Here is a 19,925-nt window from a genome sequence, read left to right on the forward strand (position 1 = left end):
CGACAAATTCAGATATTTTAGAACGCTGGTTTAGGGGGTATTTAGATATTTAGGTTTTACTCGAGAATAAGTAGCCTAATTTCACCGTGTCACATATATCCATTCGTGGCTCAATTGGAATACACTAGCTTTACAATCATGAGGTTCCGGGCACAAATCCCGAACAATGTAGTCTTTTTTGTTTTTGTTTTTGCACTTTAATTTCCTATTTTTTACTGACTAAGCTTTGTAACAGGGAGAGAGAAGAGGACCCTGGATCTATTCCCTGAATATTAACATTTTGTATTTTATTTTGTATTTAAATTTCGTAATGTTGATCAAGCGAACACGAAGCGCGAGCAAAGCGTATTCGTTTCAGTTTTATTGTCTGAACTTTTTTTACAGCCGTTAAAGTTCAAGGATACGGACAGTTGCGCAGGCGAAAACGGGTTCATGTTTAAAAAAATCTGAGCAGTTTTTGCATTTAGATTAATTTATCAACTTTGGCTTTGCTATAGAGACGTAGTTGTAGATTGGAATATTTATATTATATTAGGAATAGAAGTTTAAACGTAAATGCTTTAAGGCTTTTTATATTGCTTTAATAAATAAAAAATATATATCATAGCTAAAAGAGGGAAACGGTTTTCTAACATATTTTCTGCGTGCAGTCGCCGCAGAAAGTTTCGGTACGGTTCGTGGCATTCTTTTAGAAAATTTTGGTGCATATAGATTACTAAGAGCCAGCGATGCTTGCTAAGATCTTGTCTACAAAAATTCAGACCACAAATTTGCAGGAACACAATGTTCCGAAGATTTATTACATATCTTCTGTTGATATTTTAGTCAAGGTATTCGATGTAGCAAAATGATGTTTTAGCGGATTAAATTGCCAAATCCTATAGAGATAAAACACTACAGAGTGAAGCTCTGATGGCCCTTCTTCTGCCGACGAAGATGGAGGTGGTTCTACTTTTACCATTCAGGGGATGACCGACTAACTGTGGGCGTTTGGAAACGGGAAAGGGAGTATTTTCTCTTTCCTTCCCATTTTGTAGGCGTTGGCAAAGAGAATTTGAAATGGAGGTGGACTGTCAAACAAAATTTTGTTGCTATAGTAAAATTGCTGCTATATCTTTCGACACATGATAAAAATTGTAGAACGCCATTTGACTTTCCTTTCCTTGATGATCTTTTTGATCCTTATTCGTTTACTAATATATGTTAAAATTGTTAAAGACCTAAAAGTGGCGCCATCTAATAGATAAAAGGCCAAATGTTTGACAGCATCGTTTCGAGCGATGGCACCATAACGTTCCAAAAGTTTTAATCATATGTCCAAAGATGGCAGTAAATTTACGTGTCTACAAAGTTTTCTTAGTTAATAATTAATGAAAATTCCTTTTCCGTGCAGGCTTTTTAAATTCTGATATACGAAAAAGTATCTATAAAAAATTAAGAGCAATTAACATTATTTAGAGGTCGCTATGAATGAAACAATACTGCTATACAAAATAGTATGAAAAGAAATTGACCCATCAATAAATCTGCTTTGGAAATGTCTTTAAGGGCTCTTTATTCATTTTATTTATTATTTATAAGTATGCTTAAAAAGATGGCGATCGTTATTTTTTTTTTGTTTTAGGTAACTTTGCATTTTTTTATTTGTATGAGGATATTGCAAATCACAAAATCATAGCGACCACCTAATCATTCGCAAATGAGTTCAAAGGCACATAGATTACTGTTCTATAAAGGGAGCCATGTGAAGATAAAATCCTTTCAACTTTTTTCTACATACAAAGTTGGACCATCCTATTCGATAATTATGTTTTTTGTCAATTTAGTTTTTATAAATTCTTCTAAACAGCGGAGCCATAGGTACATTTATTCAGTTTTAAGGGCTCCTCTACACGATGGCCCAGCGTAGGCCAATCTAAGGGACGCAGCTATGCGGTGAAATGAGATAGCAATATCACTTGCTCCCTCTAACGCAGTGGTTCCTAACCTTGTCAGTTCTGCCACCCCTATGACTAACTAGGGAATCAATATTCTTTCTTACAGGTCTAATTTCTGTTATATTTAATTGAGCTTATTACCTCCGTAAAATACCAGATTTACCACTACGGGGGTAATTACCCCCAAGTTAGGAACCGCTGCTCTAACGCATAAATGCGCCCCTAGGACTTGCCTACGCTGGGCCATCGTGTAGAGGAGCCATAAGCTATGCTCGCGAGGTCTACAGCTCACAGAGCTACTAGTTAGATTTGCCGCTATGATAATACGCTAAATTTACCGCTTGTACAATGGGCTGTGCTCCGAAGAATTGTTTGACATGGTATTGTTTGGCATGATATGTTATTTAACTTATGTGCCTAATTTCGTATAAAGAATTTGTTTTATGTACCAACCAAGTACCAACCTAATTTTGACGTGTAAAATACTATGTTTTATGAATAAAAATCTGAATCTGAATCTTATGCCCACAGCTACTTTCTATCACCGCACCGCTCGCCGTCGGCAGGGTGTTCATCCTTACACCCAAGAACCTAAATGGTCACGCACTGTGCGGTTTAAGAGGAACTTCCTCCCGCGCACGCTCCGGTTGTGAAATGAGCTACCTACCGAGGTTTTCCCGAGGGTCAACAGTATGAGGTTCTTCAAAAAAGATGATGGTGAAGTGTACAGATTTTTAAAGGGTCGGCAACGCGCATGTAACACCTCTGGAGTTGCAGCCGTCCATAGGCTACGGTGACTGCTTACCATCAGGCGGCCGTATGCTTGTTTCCCACTGTCGTGGTATTAAAAATAAGGTTTTTTATGTGCCATACACCTAATACCACGATATATACCTTTTGTCCTCTCCGCCACCTTGCATTATAATTTAACTGTTTTTGTCCACTCTAAAAAAACTAAAATATGTTTTTGCTATATCGAGGTCGGACAGAGACCAGAATAGAATACAGACTGTACCTAAGTGCGTCCATGTGACTGTAGGAACGATTATCTCTAAGAAAAGACAATCATTTATTTATTTATTACAAATTCTGAATAAATAAGTTTTTGGCAATTTGTGGTACAAGCTGACAAGCTGATCGCTGACTACTTTTTTTTCCACAGGCTACTAATACTCATCGAGACAAATCTAATAACCCCAAACACAATTAGGTTGCGTTGTTTTATCACAGAGTTCCTATGGCTACCTCATGTCTGCATCATCAGATGAGCTTGATGGTACCATAATATTGCATTGCCACCCGACTTACATATGTATGCAAATTTTCAGCTTCATCGGAAACCGGGAAGTGAGTCAAATTTAACTTGCAAGATTTGTCCCATACATACTAACAGGGCAAGTTAAATAAAAGCTTGTAAAAAATAAACAGTTGGTAACAAAGTTTTATAAAGGCGGCTATCTTCATGAAGCCGAGTTCTTCCTCCAGCAACCATTTCCTCCTCCTTGCGTCGGATTCCTCAACATTGAGGGTCAGGAGTGTCGTGACCTCCCTTTTGTACCACTTTCTATCTTATGATCTTAACCAATCATTGAGCAACCATTTAAGAATGACTTTATTTGAATGATGAATTTAGGCTTGGGACTTTTGGATGCTGGTTGTGTTTGGAGACTTTGATGATGAATATATTTTAAATGACAAACTACATCTTCTGTTTTTGTCCTTCTTTCGAAGTGTGGACACCATCATGGCTCTTTATTTTCTGACAGCACTACGGAATGGTCCACGAGTGCTACAACTGAATTTGTCACGAAGGTCGTCTCAGGGGGCCTAGCCAAAATAACAGTTGTTGATAAAAAAAACGCCAATCATCGATGCTTAATTCTTGTATGGAAATAGTCATATGACTTTTCGTAGCTTCTGTTATCCAGATATTTTTTTTCTATGCTAGGCCCCCTGAACTCCTGTCAGTCAAAATATTATATTCTAAGCCGAACGGTTTTGCACTTGGGATTAGGTAATCTACTGACTGAAGCGTAGAGAAATAAGTAAGTATAGAGTGCTCACTTTTTTGTTACCAAAACGCTTATTATTGTCGTAGTCGACATCTAGCGTGGAGCAGCGGAATTATCAGGACTGCTACTTTACCATAGATGTTGCGAAGAACAAAAAGTATAATGCTAAACAATTTTCAGTTAATATTATAACCGGATTAACCGGAACTCTATTTTCAAATCCTGCTTTTAATATTAAGTACTTAGTTGTAAATTGTTGAGCAATATAATTTTTGATTCACGATATTCGAGAGTTCTAGTGTCAAGTTGCGGTACTAATAATTCCGTTACTTGATGCTAGATGTAATACGAAAATAATAAGCGTTTTGATAAAAAAAACTGTTGTATGGAGTGAGCATTCTATGTTACTATATTTTCTCTGTGACTGAAGTTTTCACTTTTTAAAGTTAGAAAAACAGTAGGTACTTAATAGTGAGACAAACAACACGATCAAACAACAACATTTCGTATAGGTATGTTAACAAAACAATAATGTCTAGATATTCCGGTCATCGTAGGTCACTCTAGGGTATCGCGTTGAGCTAACTTGGCCCAGGCATAAGTTATTAACAACCTCGAATATCCGATAAATACAAAGATGCTAAATTAATCACAAACTTGGTCAGTCGGCTTGCAGTTTTGCGCGGTGAAACGCATACGCACGCACCAAGATAAACCACACATTCAGTGTGTAATTTATCTTTAAAATGTTTCTATCAGTCGCGATTATGGCAGTGATTGTGATTTTATTATTTATGAATTATCATAAATATAACTATTGGGCAATAAGAGGAGTCAAACATGAGAAATGTTTTCCTTTGTTTGGAACCATATTTCGGGTCATCACGCAACAAATCTGTTTATCAGAGTACGTCGCAGAGTTGTACCATAAGTATCCCAAGGAACAGTTAGTTGGATTCTCCATCTGTGGTATGAATGCCCTCGTTGTGAGGGACCCTGAACTTATCAAACAAGTTTTAGCGACTGACTTCCAACATTTTTATCCGAGAGCTCTTAATCCGAACAAGAGGGTGATAGAACCGATGCTCAAGAATTTGTTTTTCGCGGATGGAGATCTGTGGAAGCTGCTGCGGCAGAGGTTGACGCCCGCCTTCACGTCCGGCAAGCTGAAGGCGATGTTCCCTCTGATCGTGGAGAGGACTGAGCGGCTGCAGCGCACGGCCGCCGCCGCCGCGGAGCGCGGCGCGGAGGTGGACGTGCGCGACCTCATGGCGCGCTACACCACCGACTTCATCGGCGCCTGCGGCTTCGGCATCGACACTGACTCCATCAACGATGATACGTCGACTTTCCGCCAACTAGGCAAAAGCATTTTTAATCCAACAAAAAAACAAACTATCATTTCTGCACTAAAGTGGGTATTCCCAGAAAAATTTAAGCATTTTCGTCTATTGCCGTTACATATTGAACAAACTACGCTTGCCTTGGTGAAAGGTATCATGATGAGAAGAAATTACAAGCCTTCAGGCAGAAATGACTTTATTGATCTGCTTTTGGAGCTAAAAGAGAAAGGCACCATTGTTGGAGAGTCGTTGGAAAGCAGAAATCACGACGGGTCTCCAGAGAAAGCTCAGTTGGAGCTGGACGAGTTGCTGATGGCAGCGCAAGTGTTCGTGTTCTTCGCGGCGGGGTTCGAGACGTCCTCGTCGGCGACCAGCTACACGCTGCACCAGCTGGCGCTGAACCCTGACAAGCAAGTCAAGTGCCAGCAGGACATCGACAATGTACTCGCCAGATATGACGGAAAACTTTGCTTCGACGCCGTCAAAGAGATGAAGTACCTAGAAATGTGTTTCAAGTAAGTTTGATACCACTTTATAACCGTAATTATTACTTTAAATCGTAATTCAAGATAAAGATAGTTTATTATTCAAGTTGGCATATCACAATGCGTTATCTTTTTAGTCCTGTCACTCCTTAGACTTGACCCTTGAAATACCAGTTTTACCCCCACGGGGGTAATTACCCCCAGATTAGGAACCTCTGGGCTAGAGCCTAGCCTGTTAGAATCCTACACCTCTGACCCGAGAAGATTTAATTCCCTCCTCAATTGGAGCAGTGTATCCCAATATGGCACACATCAACGCCGTCATATTAAATCATAATAAAATCAATTGGAGATTGACTGAAATAAATTATATTTTCACAAGGCGTTATCAAATCGAAAGGCATATTTTAAAATCGCTAAAATCTTTACATGTTATACATGCTATTTTATTTCTCCAGGGAAGGCATGCGAATGCTTCCATCTTTGGGCTTCCTCATCCGTCAGTGTGTAAGACCATACACGTTCCCCGGTACTGACGTGACGATAGATGCCGGTGTGTACGTACTGGTCTCCGCGCAGGGTCTGCACAACGACGAGCAGTATTTCGAGGCCCCGGACCAGTTCCGACCGGAGCGGTTTTGTGAAGACGCATGCGTCCCTAAGCATGTTTACCTGCCTTTCGGTGAAGGACCTCGAGCTTGCATAGGTAATAAATTACCTATTTTTATTTATTTATGACAACAGATTATAGTTATTTTTTTTTTGTACCATTGGGTTTCTGTACCTACTGTACATAGGTAGGCTACGGAGACTACTTACCATCAGGCAGGCCGTATGCTTGTTTGTATTGTTGTTTGTTTGTGTTTGTGTGTTGTATTAAAAAAATACTACAACTAAATACAGTTAACATTTAAATCGATCACGTTTAATTATATAGGTAAATATATATCCCACCAAAAACATTTCATGTAAAGTGTTGCCAAGACTAACATGCGTCTATAGTTTTCACACTAAAAAGTCATCAGATCTCTTAACCCTTTATCTATATAAATCCTAACTTTATAAAGCCATCATCTTGATTAAACAGTAGGGTAAAGGCACCAGTAGTCAGCCTTATAACGCATTTTTAAAGTTTGTACTCTCGACGTTTCTACAGGATTATTCGGATAAATAAACGCATAACATGGTTAGATCAATTGTTTATTATAGTTTTAAAACAAAGTATGTCAAAAAATAACAATCCTCTTTATAATATCTATAATTAAGATTAAACAAAAAATGGCACTTTTCTCCAGTAGTCAGCCTCTAAAATCCAGTAAGCAGCCTTTGTGTACCCAGTACTCAGCCTTTATAAACTATTAATAACAATGAAATAAAAAACACTATTATTTGTATTAAAGTTAACGATATTATAATATTTATCATTCCTAGGTACGAAGCTAGAGTATAGGTAGGTACCTATACTCTTATAAGTACAATTCTTATGCCACGAAATTTGTAGGCCATAGGTGCTTAAAATTATTCTTGCAAACTAATAAACACTGTATTTATCTTCTTATTTTTTATTAATGAATCTGTTTATTTAATAGAATTCATTATTTTTAAAATCGGTTTAAATGCTGGTGAAACCCGTGCAGGGGCCCGTTAGATATTGGAATATTTCTCAACAAAAGTATGTATACACTTTTGAACCTTATTTAAATGAGTTGAAGTTCATAATATTTGGCAGTGACGTACCAAGGAAGATAATGGCTGAGTACTGGATCCGTGAAACCCAGTGGTCAGCCGCATTAAAACGTTATTTCAAATGCGGCTGACTACTGGGTTTTACTTTAAATTGACTGAGACATGCCTAACTAAATTTGAAAATGTAAATGTAACGGTCCTAACGGTCGTATTGGATCGAAAATAAAAAAAATAACTAATAACCCAAAGGTCAGCCGCGGGAGGCTGGGCACTGGATTTTTTGTAAAAAAAGTGGTATCCAGTGGTCAACCTCCTCAATTTATAAGTTAAATATTGATATTTCTATTTAAATATAACGCAATTTAATAGATAAACTAACCAATAAACCCATCATTAACAAAAAATAGTAACTTTTTATATTAAAACATATTTTTTCAAACGCGTTAAAAGAACACCACGTGCGGTAAAAAATATGGCGGACATGACATTCTAGCTCTCGTCAAAAACATCACCTTTATGAACGAGTATATTTCCTCTCCTCGATACCTCACTGCACCTGCCGCGTTACGTATTAACGAATAAGGAATCAGAGCTCCTATTTGACTTCTCGCGATTAGTTTAATCGAATATCCCAGATATTTATGACCAATAAACGACTTAAAAGGCTGACTACTGGTCCCTGGCTGGCCACTGGTGCTGTTACCCTACAACTTGGCACTGCTGTTACAAATGTTGCCCACGACCAAGTCTAATGTCATAGCACGGCCGTGCTCCCGATGCCTTCATAATATCACGATATTTTCGAAAATTGTGTGTAAAAGATCTAACCAAAAATAGTTTCAATATAAGTACTTAAGTCAGACCAAGATATGTTGGCAGCGATTTTGATAGCTCAGACGGTGCAAGTGTTAACGTCATGATCGTAGAAGTTTAAAATAACACGTGCACCATTTGGGCTATCAAACTCGGTGCCAACTTAGTTTAGTCTGACTCTAATTACTTTCTGTTGACCAGCCTAAAACTATTTTCCACTTCCAGCGGCGGCATCATGGTTCCATTTTTATCACTTGTCACTATGCCCGTCACTTTCGCACTTACATAGTTGTTAGAACGTGACAGGCATGGTGACAAATGATAAAGAGCCGACCATCTTAGCCCTACAGATAGAAATTTATCATATCTGCTGATTGAGTTAAATTCTAACCACATATCTACAATGTGCAGTCGACGTAAAAAATAAATAACTTTCTCCATTCTTATTACAAAGGAGTAAGGTGCAAAATTGTAAACATTGACTGTACAAGATTACCAAATCCTGATAAATTCAAAAGTATGGAGTGTAGAAAAATTAGCAAAATCTCTATGTATGAAAAGTGTCCATCAGAATATATTAAGTAGGTGGCGCCACAATACATCGAAATGAAATGTCATAGACGGGACAGAACATACGCAATGCGACAAAATTAAAAACACGTTTTGACATTCCTGACAATATACCAAAAACAACCAACGTAATTTAGTTGGGTTATTTGTTGCCCCTCCCCCATTTCAACTTTATGTTATTATACCTCTACGGTTCATGTAATATCCATGAGCCTACCTGGCGCCACCGGAGAGATTAGGAACTATTATTTAAAGCTTTTGCTATGGAGTGTGGAGTTAAAAGGAGTGAAATCTCTTATGGTAGAACTTGCAAAAGTCTCCAGCTGTAGCTATAAATAATAGTTCCAAAACTCTCCAGAGTAGCGCTAGAGTAGTTAAGAACCTAGACGTTATTGACGGAGTGAAGTGCGCTGTCTATCATTTGCGCTGTTTTTTTTTTCAAGTATTCTAGGTATTGTAGCGCCACCTATTTAAGGTTTTTTGATGACACTTTTTGGTACATGGAAATTCCATTCCAACAGTTCTGCCATAAGAGATGGTCGTTCTTTCTCTACCGTCCATAATCAAATGTGCAACAAAACTCGAAATGATGTCAAGTGCCGGTGTTGTAGTATATTCCAAGATGTCGTCTACCGTATCCGTACCAGCTCAAGGCACTGGCCTCATTCGCACTCAGGAAACGTTTATAATAGGTACATGAATATCTTGAAGGATAAGCGGCTTATGAATCAAACAATATTCGTTTTTTTTTCTGCCAGGTGAGCGCCTGGGCCTGATGCAGTCGCTGGCGGGGCTGGCGGGGCTGCTGCGCCAGTGCTCAGTGGCGCCATCTGCCCGCACCCGCGCGCCCCGCGTTGATCCTGCCTCTTTCATAGTTCAGAACATTGAAGGCGGATTACCGCTTTCATTGATGCCTCGAAAGATCCAAGCAGCAGTTAATGTGGAGTAATTTTAACGTCTGCCCTGAGGGCCTACTATGAACCACGTTCGACGTCTGCCGCCCTGTCACACTTATATAGGTACCTGTAGGGCTAAGATGGTCGGCTCTTTATCATTTGTCACCATACCTGTCACGTTCTAACAAGTATGTAAGCGCGAATGTGACGGGCATAGTGACAAGTGATAAAAATGGAACCATGATGCCACCACTGTACACGATATACTTTGCAAAACACACGAGTGATCCTATAAGGGTTCCGTTTATTTCCTTTTAGGTACGGAACCCTAAAAATACACAGAAAACGAAAAACAAGTTTAAGACTAAGTAACAATAACAACAGGTGGCCTAATCACTAAAAAGCGATCTCTTCCAGACAACCAACTGAGAATTAAATATATTGTTATTAAAATACGCAATGTATTTTATTAATTTGATTGGAATACATGCCGTCTTAATACATAACATCAAATATGCAGCAAGTAGTCACTAGATGAGATACCTGTAATAGCTTTGGTACGGTGACAGATGTCATCTCAATACAATTTTACGTTTAAAGGTTATAAATTGTACGGAGATGACAGCTGTCACCGTACCCAAGATATTTGAAAAATACTATAATATATTGATCAAACAATTTTTCTACTAACATTTATTCTACAAACTTGCTCTAGGTACTTATTTCAAGTTTACCTACATCTATTGAGGGCCGATTTTCGAATTTCGAGCGCTTGATTTCCGATTTTTTAATTTCGAACGCTTGATTTCGTCAATCAAATGTAAAACGGCGAAATGCTAATTTTGAAATAGGAGCGATAAAAATTAAGAAACTAGTGGTATAGGGGCCGTGCGCGTTGGAGGGTCTGCCATCTTGTGGCCTGAATCGGAACAATAAACATGTACATTTACACGTCTCGTGTTTTCTTGTGCATAGTAAGTGCTGCCATCTTGTGAGCTACATCGGAACAATAAACATCACATTTACGCCTCGCGCCAAAAATCTGACGGCTCCTGTGCTGCCTCCTACAGTTCATGCACTCTCCCTATTGACCATTCGTTTTCAATTCTATTAATTAGTATAATTTAAATGCCTTGTAGAGATATTATTAAAGGTAGAACACGAAATCGAGCGATCGAAATCCAAAAATCGGCCGATTTTTGGATTTCGATGATCTATCAACTCGTGAACCAAATTAGATAAAGTAAACCGACAAAATTGCGAACGTAGGTACGTTAAAATGTGCCTCCTGTGCTCCTCATTCGGTAATTGTACTTCTACCATTGACATACATGTATATGTATATCTAAGGACGGCCCTTAGGGAAGGGGGATCACGAATAAATCACGACAAATCACTTTTTTCTACAGTGACCGACCCTAAGAAAAAATATCTACCACATGACTAGATACTTTTTATCAGTTTCGTTAAACGTACATATTCACTTCGCACTTCAAAATAGCCAGTCTATTTTACGAAATTTTGGAGCACGTGTAATAAATATACTTACATCACATTATATACAAAATAAACAATATTTACTATATACAAAACTGTTTATCTTAAAATTAAATAGAATGAAAAAAATCAAAAAAATACACCTGAGGTTATGTGGGGGCCGGGGGGAAGCCAAGAACCTCACCAAATATCACCGAGGAGGATGGGGTCAAAAAGTAGCGGAAAAAAACCTCGCGTGATATGTGCACAAGCCCTTACTGGCACTAAGAATGGTGCTAGTTCAGCGGTGTCACTCACGAATTCGAGCCAATCGTGCAGTCTAACGCAAATAGTTGCGACCAATCGCGCGCATGATGTGAACTCATCAAGCAAACGCGTTGTGGCGTTAAACTGCACGATTGGCTCGAATTCGTGTGCGTGACACCGCTGTACTGGCCGCGTAGCCAACGTGCAAATTACTTGCGCTCCGTAGCGATCGAAACGCAACTATCACTGTCGCACTAATATGGAAGAGTGATAGAGAGACACAAAGCGTTTTGTTGTCGAAACGATAGCGACTGTCACCTTGGCTAGGCCGGCTGGCCCCATTCTTATTGCCTGTAAGGACCGTCCTTAGATATATGTCAATGATTCCAACAGTTTTTATATATGAAAACATATATCACAAACTCATTTATTTATTACAACATGATAGTGTTCACTTGTGACGTTAACAGCGCCATCTATCTGACCCTTTATTTACTTAATCGAAACCTGGATGTCTTTTATTGATAATCAATACGCATCCAATAAGGGTACATAGTTCCCTATACAGTCCATAGGTGGCGATGTCATCAGTAAGTAATTGATTTAGTCTAGTGAATTTGGATGTACTTATTTTACTTTCCAAATATACTCGATACGAAGTGCACGCTGTTTTTCTCCGACTCCCTCAGGCAGTGGCGCGGCAAGACCAAAATTTTATGTGGGCACAAGGTACATTTAGCGAGGCCCTCTGGTGGCACAAGAAATAACGAACATTTTAACGTTGTGTCCGAGATATAGGTACATTAGGCACTTATTTGAGGCGCGAAGCCCCTCGGACCGCGAGGCCGTAGGCGGTATCCAAGTCGCCCACACCTATTAGTGCCGCCTCTGCCCTCAGGATCCTCCGACATCCGTCCATGTGTCAACAAGTAGTGATGGTTATCGGCTTATATATCAACATACCACAATATAATAACTATAAATTAAAATTAAATTTTGAAGCTAAGTGTACATTATAACGTTTAGCTTCTCAAAGTCAGAGCCAGAGGTATGCCGCCTTTGACGCTCTGTACGATATGAGCCGCGGGGTCGACGAGCGGCTTCACGCGCGTGTTCTTAGATGGCGCCACTGTGAATTTGTAGAGGATCGCTGCAAGCCCTGCTAGCGACTGCATTAGTCCAAGGCGCTCACCTATCGAAGAACGGGTATTTTAAGTATAAGTAAAATTAATTATTTTATAAGTCAATTACATCCAACTTGCTATCGCCCGATGTCAGTCCCGATGTCGGGCCCGAGCAGAGTATTTTTCCGTTTCACCAAGTAGTAGTAGCAGTATTTGACATGTAAAAAATACTTTGTCTATATTTATTTTTTTTACATTTTTAATTTTTTTACATTTCAACTCTTGTTAACTTGGAGGATTTAAAAACTGGAGACGCTTTGAGTGTAATTTTCTGTACAAAACAGTCTGCCGGTTTTTGCGGGGGAGGGGCACGTCAAATGTATGGCTATTTCTACGTAACGTACAAATAGCCATGTCAGATAAACGTCAGTCCATACAATACATATGACCATTGCCCGAGCTTTTCGACAGAGGGGTAAGCTCTTAAAGGCGTCTCCAGATGTTAAATCCTCCAAGCTTGTTAACGATGTGCGGATATTCCGTGAAACAGAAAACGATTATCAGGCGACATGGGAGACACGGGACTGATTTCGGGCCCGATATCGGGAAGTAATCGGCCCATTCGTTTGCGCTCGTCAGTAATCATCGAGTTATCATGGCGACGTGCAGTGAAAGCATTAGACTGCAACTGATAATTATCAGTAAATTATATTTAATAAATGATTGCATGACTCAGGTTTCTTGCGAATGATGCAGTTCTTATCATCTGGCATAGATAACAAGTCAGACATTATTGTGATAAAAGAATAACTAAATATATAGATATTGGCACACCTCAGGTAAAAGATACAGCTTAAAGAAAAACTACTGATTAGTGGGAATCTAATAAAGTAAATGAAAAAAGCTGCCAAAATAGTATATGTTAAGCAAGGGATGAAAGGCACCTTTTTATACTATTTACGTCGGTAGCAAAAAAGCATACGGCTTGCCTGTAGCCTATGTACGCCTGTGTTCGTGAAAAGATTTTTTTGGCAGCATTGGTCCTTGGATTCAAGGTTGGATTTAAGTGGACCAAAATTGTTGATGTAATTTTTAGGGGGGGGGGGGGGGGGGGGTTACTATATCTTGATATCTACATATAGATAGTTAAAAGTTTGGTATCGAATTCATTTATGGTATCATTGGTATGGTACCGTTCCAAAGTAATAACATATAAAAAAAAAAAAACAGGTAATTCACATTTTACTTTACAGATTTAGTTTCAATTTGGTATAGAGATACTGTGAGTCTCGGGGAAGAACATTATTACTATAATTTTCATCTAAGGATGAAAAGGAGGGTGGAAATTTGTACGAGGAATCAATAACCACTAAATCGATTTACATGAAAAATGGCATGGTCTACCTACATCTTTGATTTAGTTGAAAATTATACAAAATTTGACCGTTTTAAACATCAGACGTCTCCAAGGCTGAAATTAAGAGAAAACCTCCCCAACAAGCATCAAAAATCTGGGTGGCTTTATTTTTTAAATAGGCACATCGTACGGACACAAAGATTTATTCTGCCAGGAAACCTTTGGTTCAGAGAAAGCGTATTTCACCTTTTTATGTCGTGAATAAACGCAAAATTCGAATTTCGAATACGAGGAAAGTAAATCACATGTGTCCCTACTTTACAAAACATGAATACTTAAGTAATTTAAGTAGAAACTTACATCATTTACATTCGCTGAATAGTTAGAGGTAAACGGATTATTATTTACTACCTGTTGCCCACGACTTCTTACGCGTGGATTTATTTCCCGAAACACACTTCTCAACCCCTTTACAACCCTATTAGGGGCATAATTTTCAAAAGCACTAAAATTATTTTTTGTACTTTCTAATAGTTTTTCATCTTTCCTATTAATTTCAAGACCCTACTCAAATCGTTCCTGTTACAAACTTTCAACCCCTTTTTTTAACCCTAATAGGGGATGAATTTTCAAAAAACGCTCAATTAATTTTACTCGTACTTTATGAAAATATCTTATTATGAAGTTTCAAGTTCCTGATCCCCATACAAACGTTCATCTCCTGTTTAACCCTCTTAGGGGATGAATTTCCAAAAACGCGGAAATTACTTTTCTTATATTTTTATATAACACGTTTTCACGTTCAGGTTAAGTTTCAAGTTCCTAACTCAAAATAAAAATGGATCCCCATACAAAGGTTCAACCCCTTTTTAACTCCGTTAGGGGTTGAATTTTTCAAAATCGCTTATTATCTCTTATACACTTTATAACATCAACTTAGTGTGTAAATTTTAAATTTCTATTTTTGTAGTTTCGTATTTCATTGATGAATCAGTCAATTAGTCGCTCACACGATCACAGTGACACTCGCATTTATATGTACCTAGATCGGGACTTCAATTTTGAAATGGTAACTTGCTAATATACGATAAATCTATTTGAACCGAATTTTCATTGCTAAATAATATATACAAAAAAATTGTACTTGGAATTTAAACTCCCAAAGATCGACGAGTGTATCACTCGGACGTAACGGAACGGAACGTATCGGTCGAGAAACGTATCTCTTTCAACCCGCTTCTTAGATAAACAATGACAAGGGAAATAGTAGATTGTTAACCAAGGGAAGAAAGGCTTTTATATCAGTCGAGGTTTGGCGTAAAATTAGGAAAGTAAAATTCATCTGTTTTAAAAAAACATGACTCAGTGTAAACTTTTATGCTACTCATTTCTTGAGGGTCTTCATTTAAACTTTTTCTTTCACAATTTAGATAAAAGATAAAAGTAGGTATCGCTATTTATGGAGTTAAATATCAGAATGGAAATCGTACAATAAATCCATTTAAAACCCAATTTTAATTGCATATTGTAAAACAATAAACCTACTTGGAAAGTAAAATGCTCAAGAGCAGAAACGCATCACTTCTGCACACTTCATAGAACAACAACCAGAGAAAGTATTTAGAGCATGGGAAATGAAAATATTTTGCTTACCAATACATGCTCTAGGTCCATCTCCGAACGGTAGATACGTATTCTTCTGAATCTCCTTAAGATTATCTGGATCAAACCTCTCCGGTATAAACTTCTCAGGGTCCTTAAAGTACTTTGGATCTGTCTGGATGGCTTGCAAGGGTATGGCGATGTTTACCCCTTCTTCGATGGTGACATCTGTACCAGGAAATTGGTAGCTATCCGTGCTCTCTCTTACGAGAAAGCCCAGCGAAGGAAACAGTCGTATACCTTCTCTGTAAATTAGAAGATTAACAAACACTGTCAACAGCAAGCTGAGCAATATAATAATCCCAAATTTAAAACTCCGCGAGTATATACCCGAGCACCAAGAGGGTTAAAGCGTCGTAAATACGTGGAGCCAACCGCTAGCAACTACTATGGTAAAAGGACACGTAGCTATAGCGTAAGGACACCGCGAATATTTAATGAGTTATCAGTAGAAGACGAATGTGCTAGTAAAAACATCTTTAAATCAAAAATTAAGAAGTTGCTAATAGGTACAACGCATGACTGAATAAATAAATAGGATAGGTAAATATACTACAACAACTTATACTGTGTTAATATGATATAAATATGTATTAACCTTAGTATTATAAGTTAATCATATAATTTAGATTAAGGTACTAACGTTGAAAATGAGTGCCTCATTTCGCCGTTAAACGTAAGTTTGGCGAACCTAACACAAGTTTAAAATGTACCATACTATTTGTGATAATAATAAAAAAAAACTGCTAAGTAAATTCTTAACACTCGCATTTCTTGTTTGTATTCGTAGTAAAATCATCATTGTCGTTCCTAATTAGAAATTATGTCTTCAGGGCCCATTTCTCGAACGGGGTATTAGACTGTCCACGAACTGTCACGTCGAAATATGGGTTACCATGGCAGCACACTAATAATATTAGACTAATACCGTGCGAGAAATGGGCCCCAGTACAGCTGGTTACTGTGATGTGAACTTGACTTTTGAATTAGGACCGATTTTATTGGTTACGTACGTAGCTAGGCCGGCGGACAATGATGATTTTACTGCATTTTTAATGCGAACGATCTACATATATATACATGAAAACTATGATATCACAACCTCATTTACGTGTTACAACATATGATAAGTTTAAAAACTATTTTAAATTTCGAATTTTAGCGCAAATTTTGAAACAAAGTAGGCAAATTTTACGATAAGTACTCATATATGGAGCTTAGGAATTTCTGGTAATGATGTAAAGATAGTTTTTAGTTACTGAAAGAGACAGATTTAAATATATATCAACAGACGTGAAGTATGTAATTGGCTAGCAGAATTACTTACTTAAAACACATGTGCAAATATTGCATCTCTTTTACGGCATCGTAGCAAAGTTTTCCATCATATCTGGCGAGTACTTCATCGATCTCCTGCTGGCACTTGGCCTGCTGGTCAGGGTGCAGTGCGAGCTGGTGTAGCGTGTAGCTGGTCGCCGACGAGGACGTCTCGAACCCTGCCGCGAAGAACACGAACACCTGCGCCGCCATCAGCAGCTCATCCATCTCCAACTCCACAATATGTGGTGTCCCATCTGGGTTCCTCTTCTCTATAGACTCCCCCACAATCTTGCCCTTTTGCTTCAATTCTAGAAGCAAGTCAATAAAATCATTTCTGCCTGAAGGCTTATAGTTTCTCTGCTCCATGATACCTTTAACTAAAGCTACTGTATTTCTTTCAATTTCTGGCGCTAAATATTCAAAATTTTTAAATGGTTCCGTAGCCACTTCCTTTAAAAAGAACATTAATCCGTCTCTAATTGTGAACGTGAAAATACGTTTGCCTAGCTTTCTGAACGTTGAGGTTTCGTCGGAGATGGAGTCGGTGTCTAAGCCGAAGCCGCAGGCGCCGATGAAGTCGGTGGTGTAGCGCGCCATGAGGTCGCGCACGTCCACCTCCGCGCCGCGCTCCGCGGCGGCGGCGGCCGTGCGCTGCAGCCGCTGAGTCCTCTCCACGATCAGAGGGAACATCGCCTTCAGCTTGCCGGACGTGAAGGCGGGCGTCAACCTCTGCCGAAGCAGCTTCCACAAATCTCCGTCCGCGAAAAACAGGTTTTTCATCATCGGCTCTCTCACAGTCTTGTGAGCGATCAATCCTCTCGGATAGAAGTTATTGAAGTCTGTTATTAGGACATTTTTTATTAATTCCGGGTCTCGGATCATAAGTGCTTTTGAATTTGCGAGATAAAATCCGACAAACTTTTCTTCAGGGTATCTTCTGTACAATTCTGTGAAGTAATCGGTCAAGCTTTGTTTCTGGAGGAACATGCGAGATGTGCTACCCACAAAAGGCAATGGCTTGTCATATTTGACGCCTTTCTTTCTCCAATAGTCGTATCCATGTGTACCGTATAAATACAGGGACCAAATTAGCACTATAATACCTATATAAACTAACATATTCACGTTGATGAATAGCTCGTTGTGTCTGCTTGTTAATCTTATTCTGAACAATAATGATAACACGTTCAAAATTTATAAGCTCGTATCTTTTGATAATGCTAATCAATGACCTAATATCAGAAACATCAGAGTTTAATGTTCGCGAAAAGAGATTAGAAAAGTCGGACAAATCATAAAGTTCAGTTCTACCAAAATACTAATTAAGCAAGGTCTTAGGGTCTACTAGGGGTGCACTTTTTATCTTGGTTCCATGGTTGTTGTTTTATGAAACTTTAACCGATCTTTATGAAAAGCAGAAACGCAGTTCATATAAACGTAATTTATTACGTTGCATATGAAGAGGATCGGCCTTATGGGTAAGGAATTAGGGATCAACACATAGATATATATGTATTTGACCTCCGGAGAGAGCACTGGTGTCTCCTTGAGAGAGTCAGAATATGGAACATATTATCCAGCATTGTCATCTTAGGTTAAATGTACAATCGTTTCACCTTCTTCAGCTGTTTTAAACAGCATGCAAATTTATACAATGATAATAATGAGTTACTATACAAATATAAAAGTATAATAATCCATTAACCTTGTTTGTCCCCTAAAAGTACGGGGTACTTTGCGTCAAATCTGGTAGTCCTGATTTTTTGCAGACTTATTTATGATGTTTGTTCAATAAATAATCCAAGTTTGTGACCTCGCGCGCCGAACGCAATTTTGTCAAAAACCGCGAAAATTTCGGTATTTTTTCAGATTTGGGCGATCATAACCCTAAAGTACTCATTTTTAATAGTTAATAATCAAACGAACTTACCTGTGAAGTTTGATTACAATTATGCGAGTATCCAAATCCAAGACAACAAATATAATTTACTAGCAGCAGTACACGTTATCGTGCAGTCCAAGTCACACATTTTAGAGATTATAGTATTTAAAAAACAAGTTCGCGCTGTCCCTCTCACTCGCTACGCTGCGTTCCTGCTTCGACATCGCTCCTCCAGTATCATTATTTCAGAGTTATTTTTGTGTTATTAACAGAGACTATTTTATTTTCATTTTTGGGGATGGGGGGCGGGTCTTTGTTGTCTTGGATTTGGATACTCGCATAATTGTAATCAAACTTCACAGGTAAGTTCGTTTGATTATTAATTATACTTCGTATCCAAATCCAAGACAACAAATATAATTTACTAGCAGATGTTCAGAGCTTTGTATTTAAATTCAAATCCTGAATGCGAAAATAAAATAAAATATCGATATCAAATCAGTATGTTACGAACATACTGATATTATTGATTTTGACTAAAGAGAACAACGTACCACCTAGAAGTTATTAATTTATATCCAATTTAAATAATTATTTATGAATCTACATAGTATAAATGTAAAATGTATGTATAGCATAATAAAATATTATAATGATAAGCGTCATGCATTAAGGAGTGAAATTGCTCTTGGTATTTCATTTCGTTAATATTAAAAAAGTATAAAACTTTCTTTGATTTCACTGTAGTATATTGATAAAGTTGTATATATCTAAATATTCACAAGGTACAACTATTTTTATGTCATTTACAAGCCAGGACGCCATTAAGTGTAAATGTGTTTTCAAGCTTTAGTTGGCTCTAAATAAGTTTTAGATGGGCATTTTCTGTCTGTAACCATATAAACAAACCATTTTGTATAATTTAGAATTTACCAACCATTCTCTGGATGTAATTACAACGGAGACAAACAAGCATACGGCCCGCCTGATGGTAAACAATCACCGTAGCCTATGAATGCCCGCTACTGCAGAGGTATATTACATGCGCGTTACTGACCCTAAAATATAATCTAATTTTATGTTACGACACTTTAA

The 19,925-nt window shown here is 38.2% G+C and overlaps 2 protein-coding genes across 2 annotated transcripts; one reads left to right on the forward strand and one right to left on the reverse strand.

Moving 5' to 3' along the window:
• The first annotated feature begins 4,228 nt into the window (after positions 1 to 4,228).
• LOC133531966 (cytochrome P450 6B2-like) lies at positions 4,229 to 10,197 on the forward strand. Its single transcript, XM_061870421.1, has 3 exons — positions 4,229 to 5,807; positions 6,236 to 6,483; positions 9,605 to 10,197. Exons 1-3 carry the CDS (start codon positions 4,696 to 4,698, stop codon positions 9,793 to 9,795), a joined length of 1,551 nt encoding a protein of 516 aa, XP_061726405.1. The 5' UTR covers positions 4,229 to 4,695; the 3' UTR covers positions 9,796 to 10,197.
• Positions 10,198 to 11,858: 1,661 nt separating this feature from the next.
• Positions 11,859 to 18,357, reverse strand: LOC133531972 (cytochrome P450 6B7-like). The gene is made up of 3 exons (XM_061870428.1): positions 16,956 to 18,357; positions 15,620 to 15,873; positions 11,859 to 12,677 (listed from the first exon to the last, which is right to left on the reverse strand). Exons 1-3 carry the CDS (start codon positions 18,065 to 18,067, stop codon positions 12,508 to 12,510), a joined length of 1,536 nt encoding a protein of 511 aa, XP_061726412.1. The 5' UTR covers positions 18,068 to 18,357; the 3' UTR covers positions 11,859 to 12,507.
• Between the last annotated feature and the right edge of the window lie 1,568 nt (positions 18,358 to 19,925).

This window comes from Cydia pomonella, chromosome 26 (genome assembly GCF_033807575.1).
Source record: "Cydia pomonella isolate Wapato2018A chromosome 26, ilCydPomo1, whole genome shotgun sequence".
NCBI lineage: Eukaryota > Metazoa > Arthropoda > Insecta > Lepidoptera > Tortricidae > Cydia > Cydia pomonella.

What these genes read in the sequence shown, in the direction of transcription:
- LOC133531966 (XM_061870421.1), top strand. Translation starts at nt 4,696, where the DNA reads ATGTTTCTATCAGTCGCGATTATGGCAGTGATTGTGATTTTATTATTT. An exon ending in TACCTAGAAATGTGTTTCAA is followed by an intron (nt 5,808 to 6,235) that starts GTAAGTTTGATA and finishes TTATTTCTCCAG; the next exon opens with GGAAGGCATGCGAATGCTTC. An exon ending in AGGACCTCGAGCTTGCATAG is followed by an intron (nt 6,484 to 9,604) that starts GTAATAAATTAC and finishes TTTTTCTGCCAG; the next exon opens with GTGAGCGCCTGGGCCTGATG.
- LOC133531972 (XM_061870428.1), bottom strand. Translation starts at nt 18,067, where the DNA reads ATGTTAGTTTATATAGGTATTATAGTGCTAATTTGGTCCCTGTATTTA. An exon ending in TATTTGCACATGTGTTTTAA is followed by an intron (nt 15,874 to 16,955) that starts GTAAGTAATTCT and finishes TCTAATTTACAG; the next exon opens with AGAAGGTATACGACTGTTTC. An exon ending in TGGACCTAGAGCATGTATTG is followed by an intron (nt 12,678 to 15,619) that starts GTAAGCAAAATA and finishes GTTCTTCGATAG; the next exon opens with GTGAGCGCCTTGGACTAATG.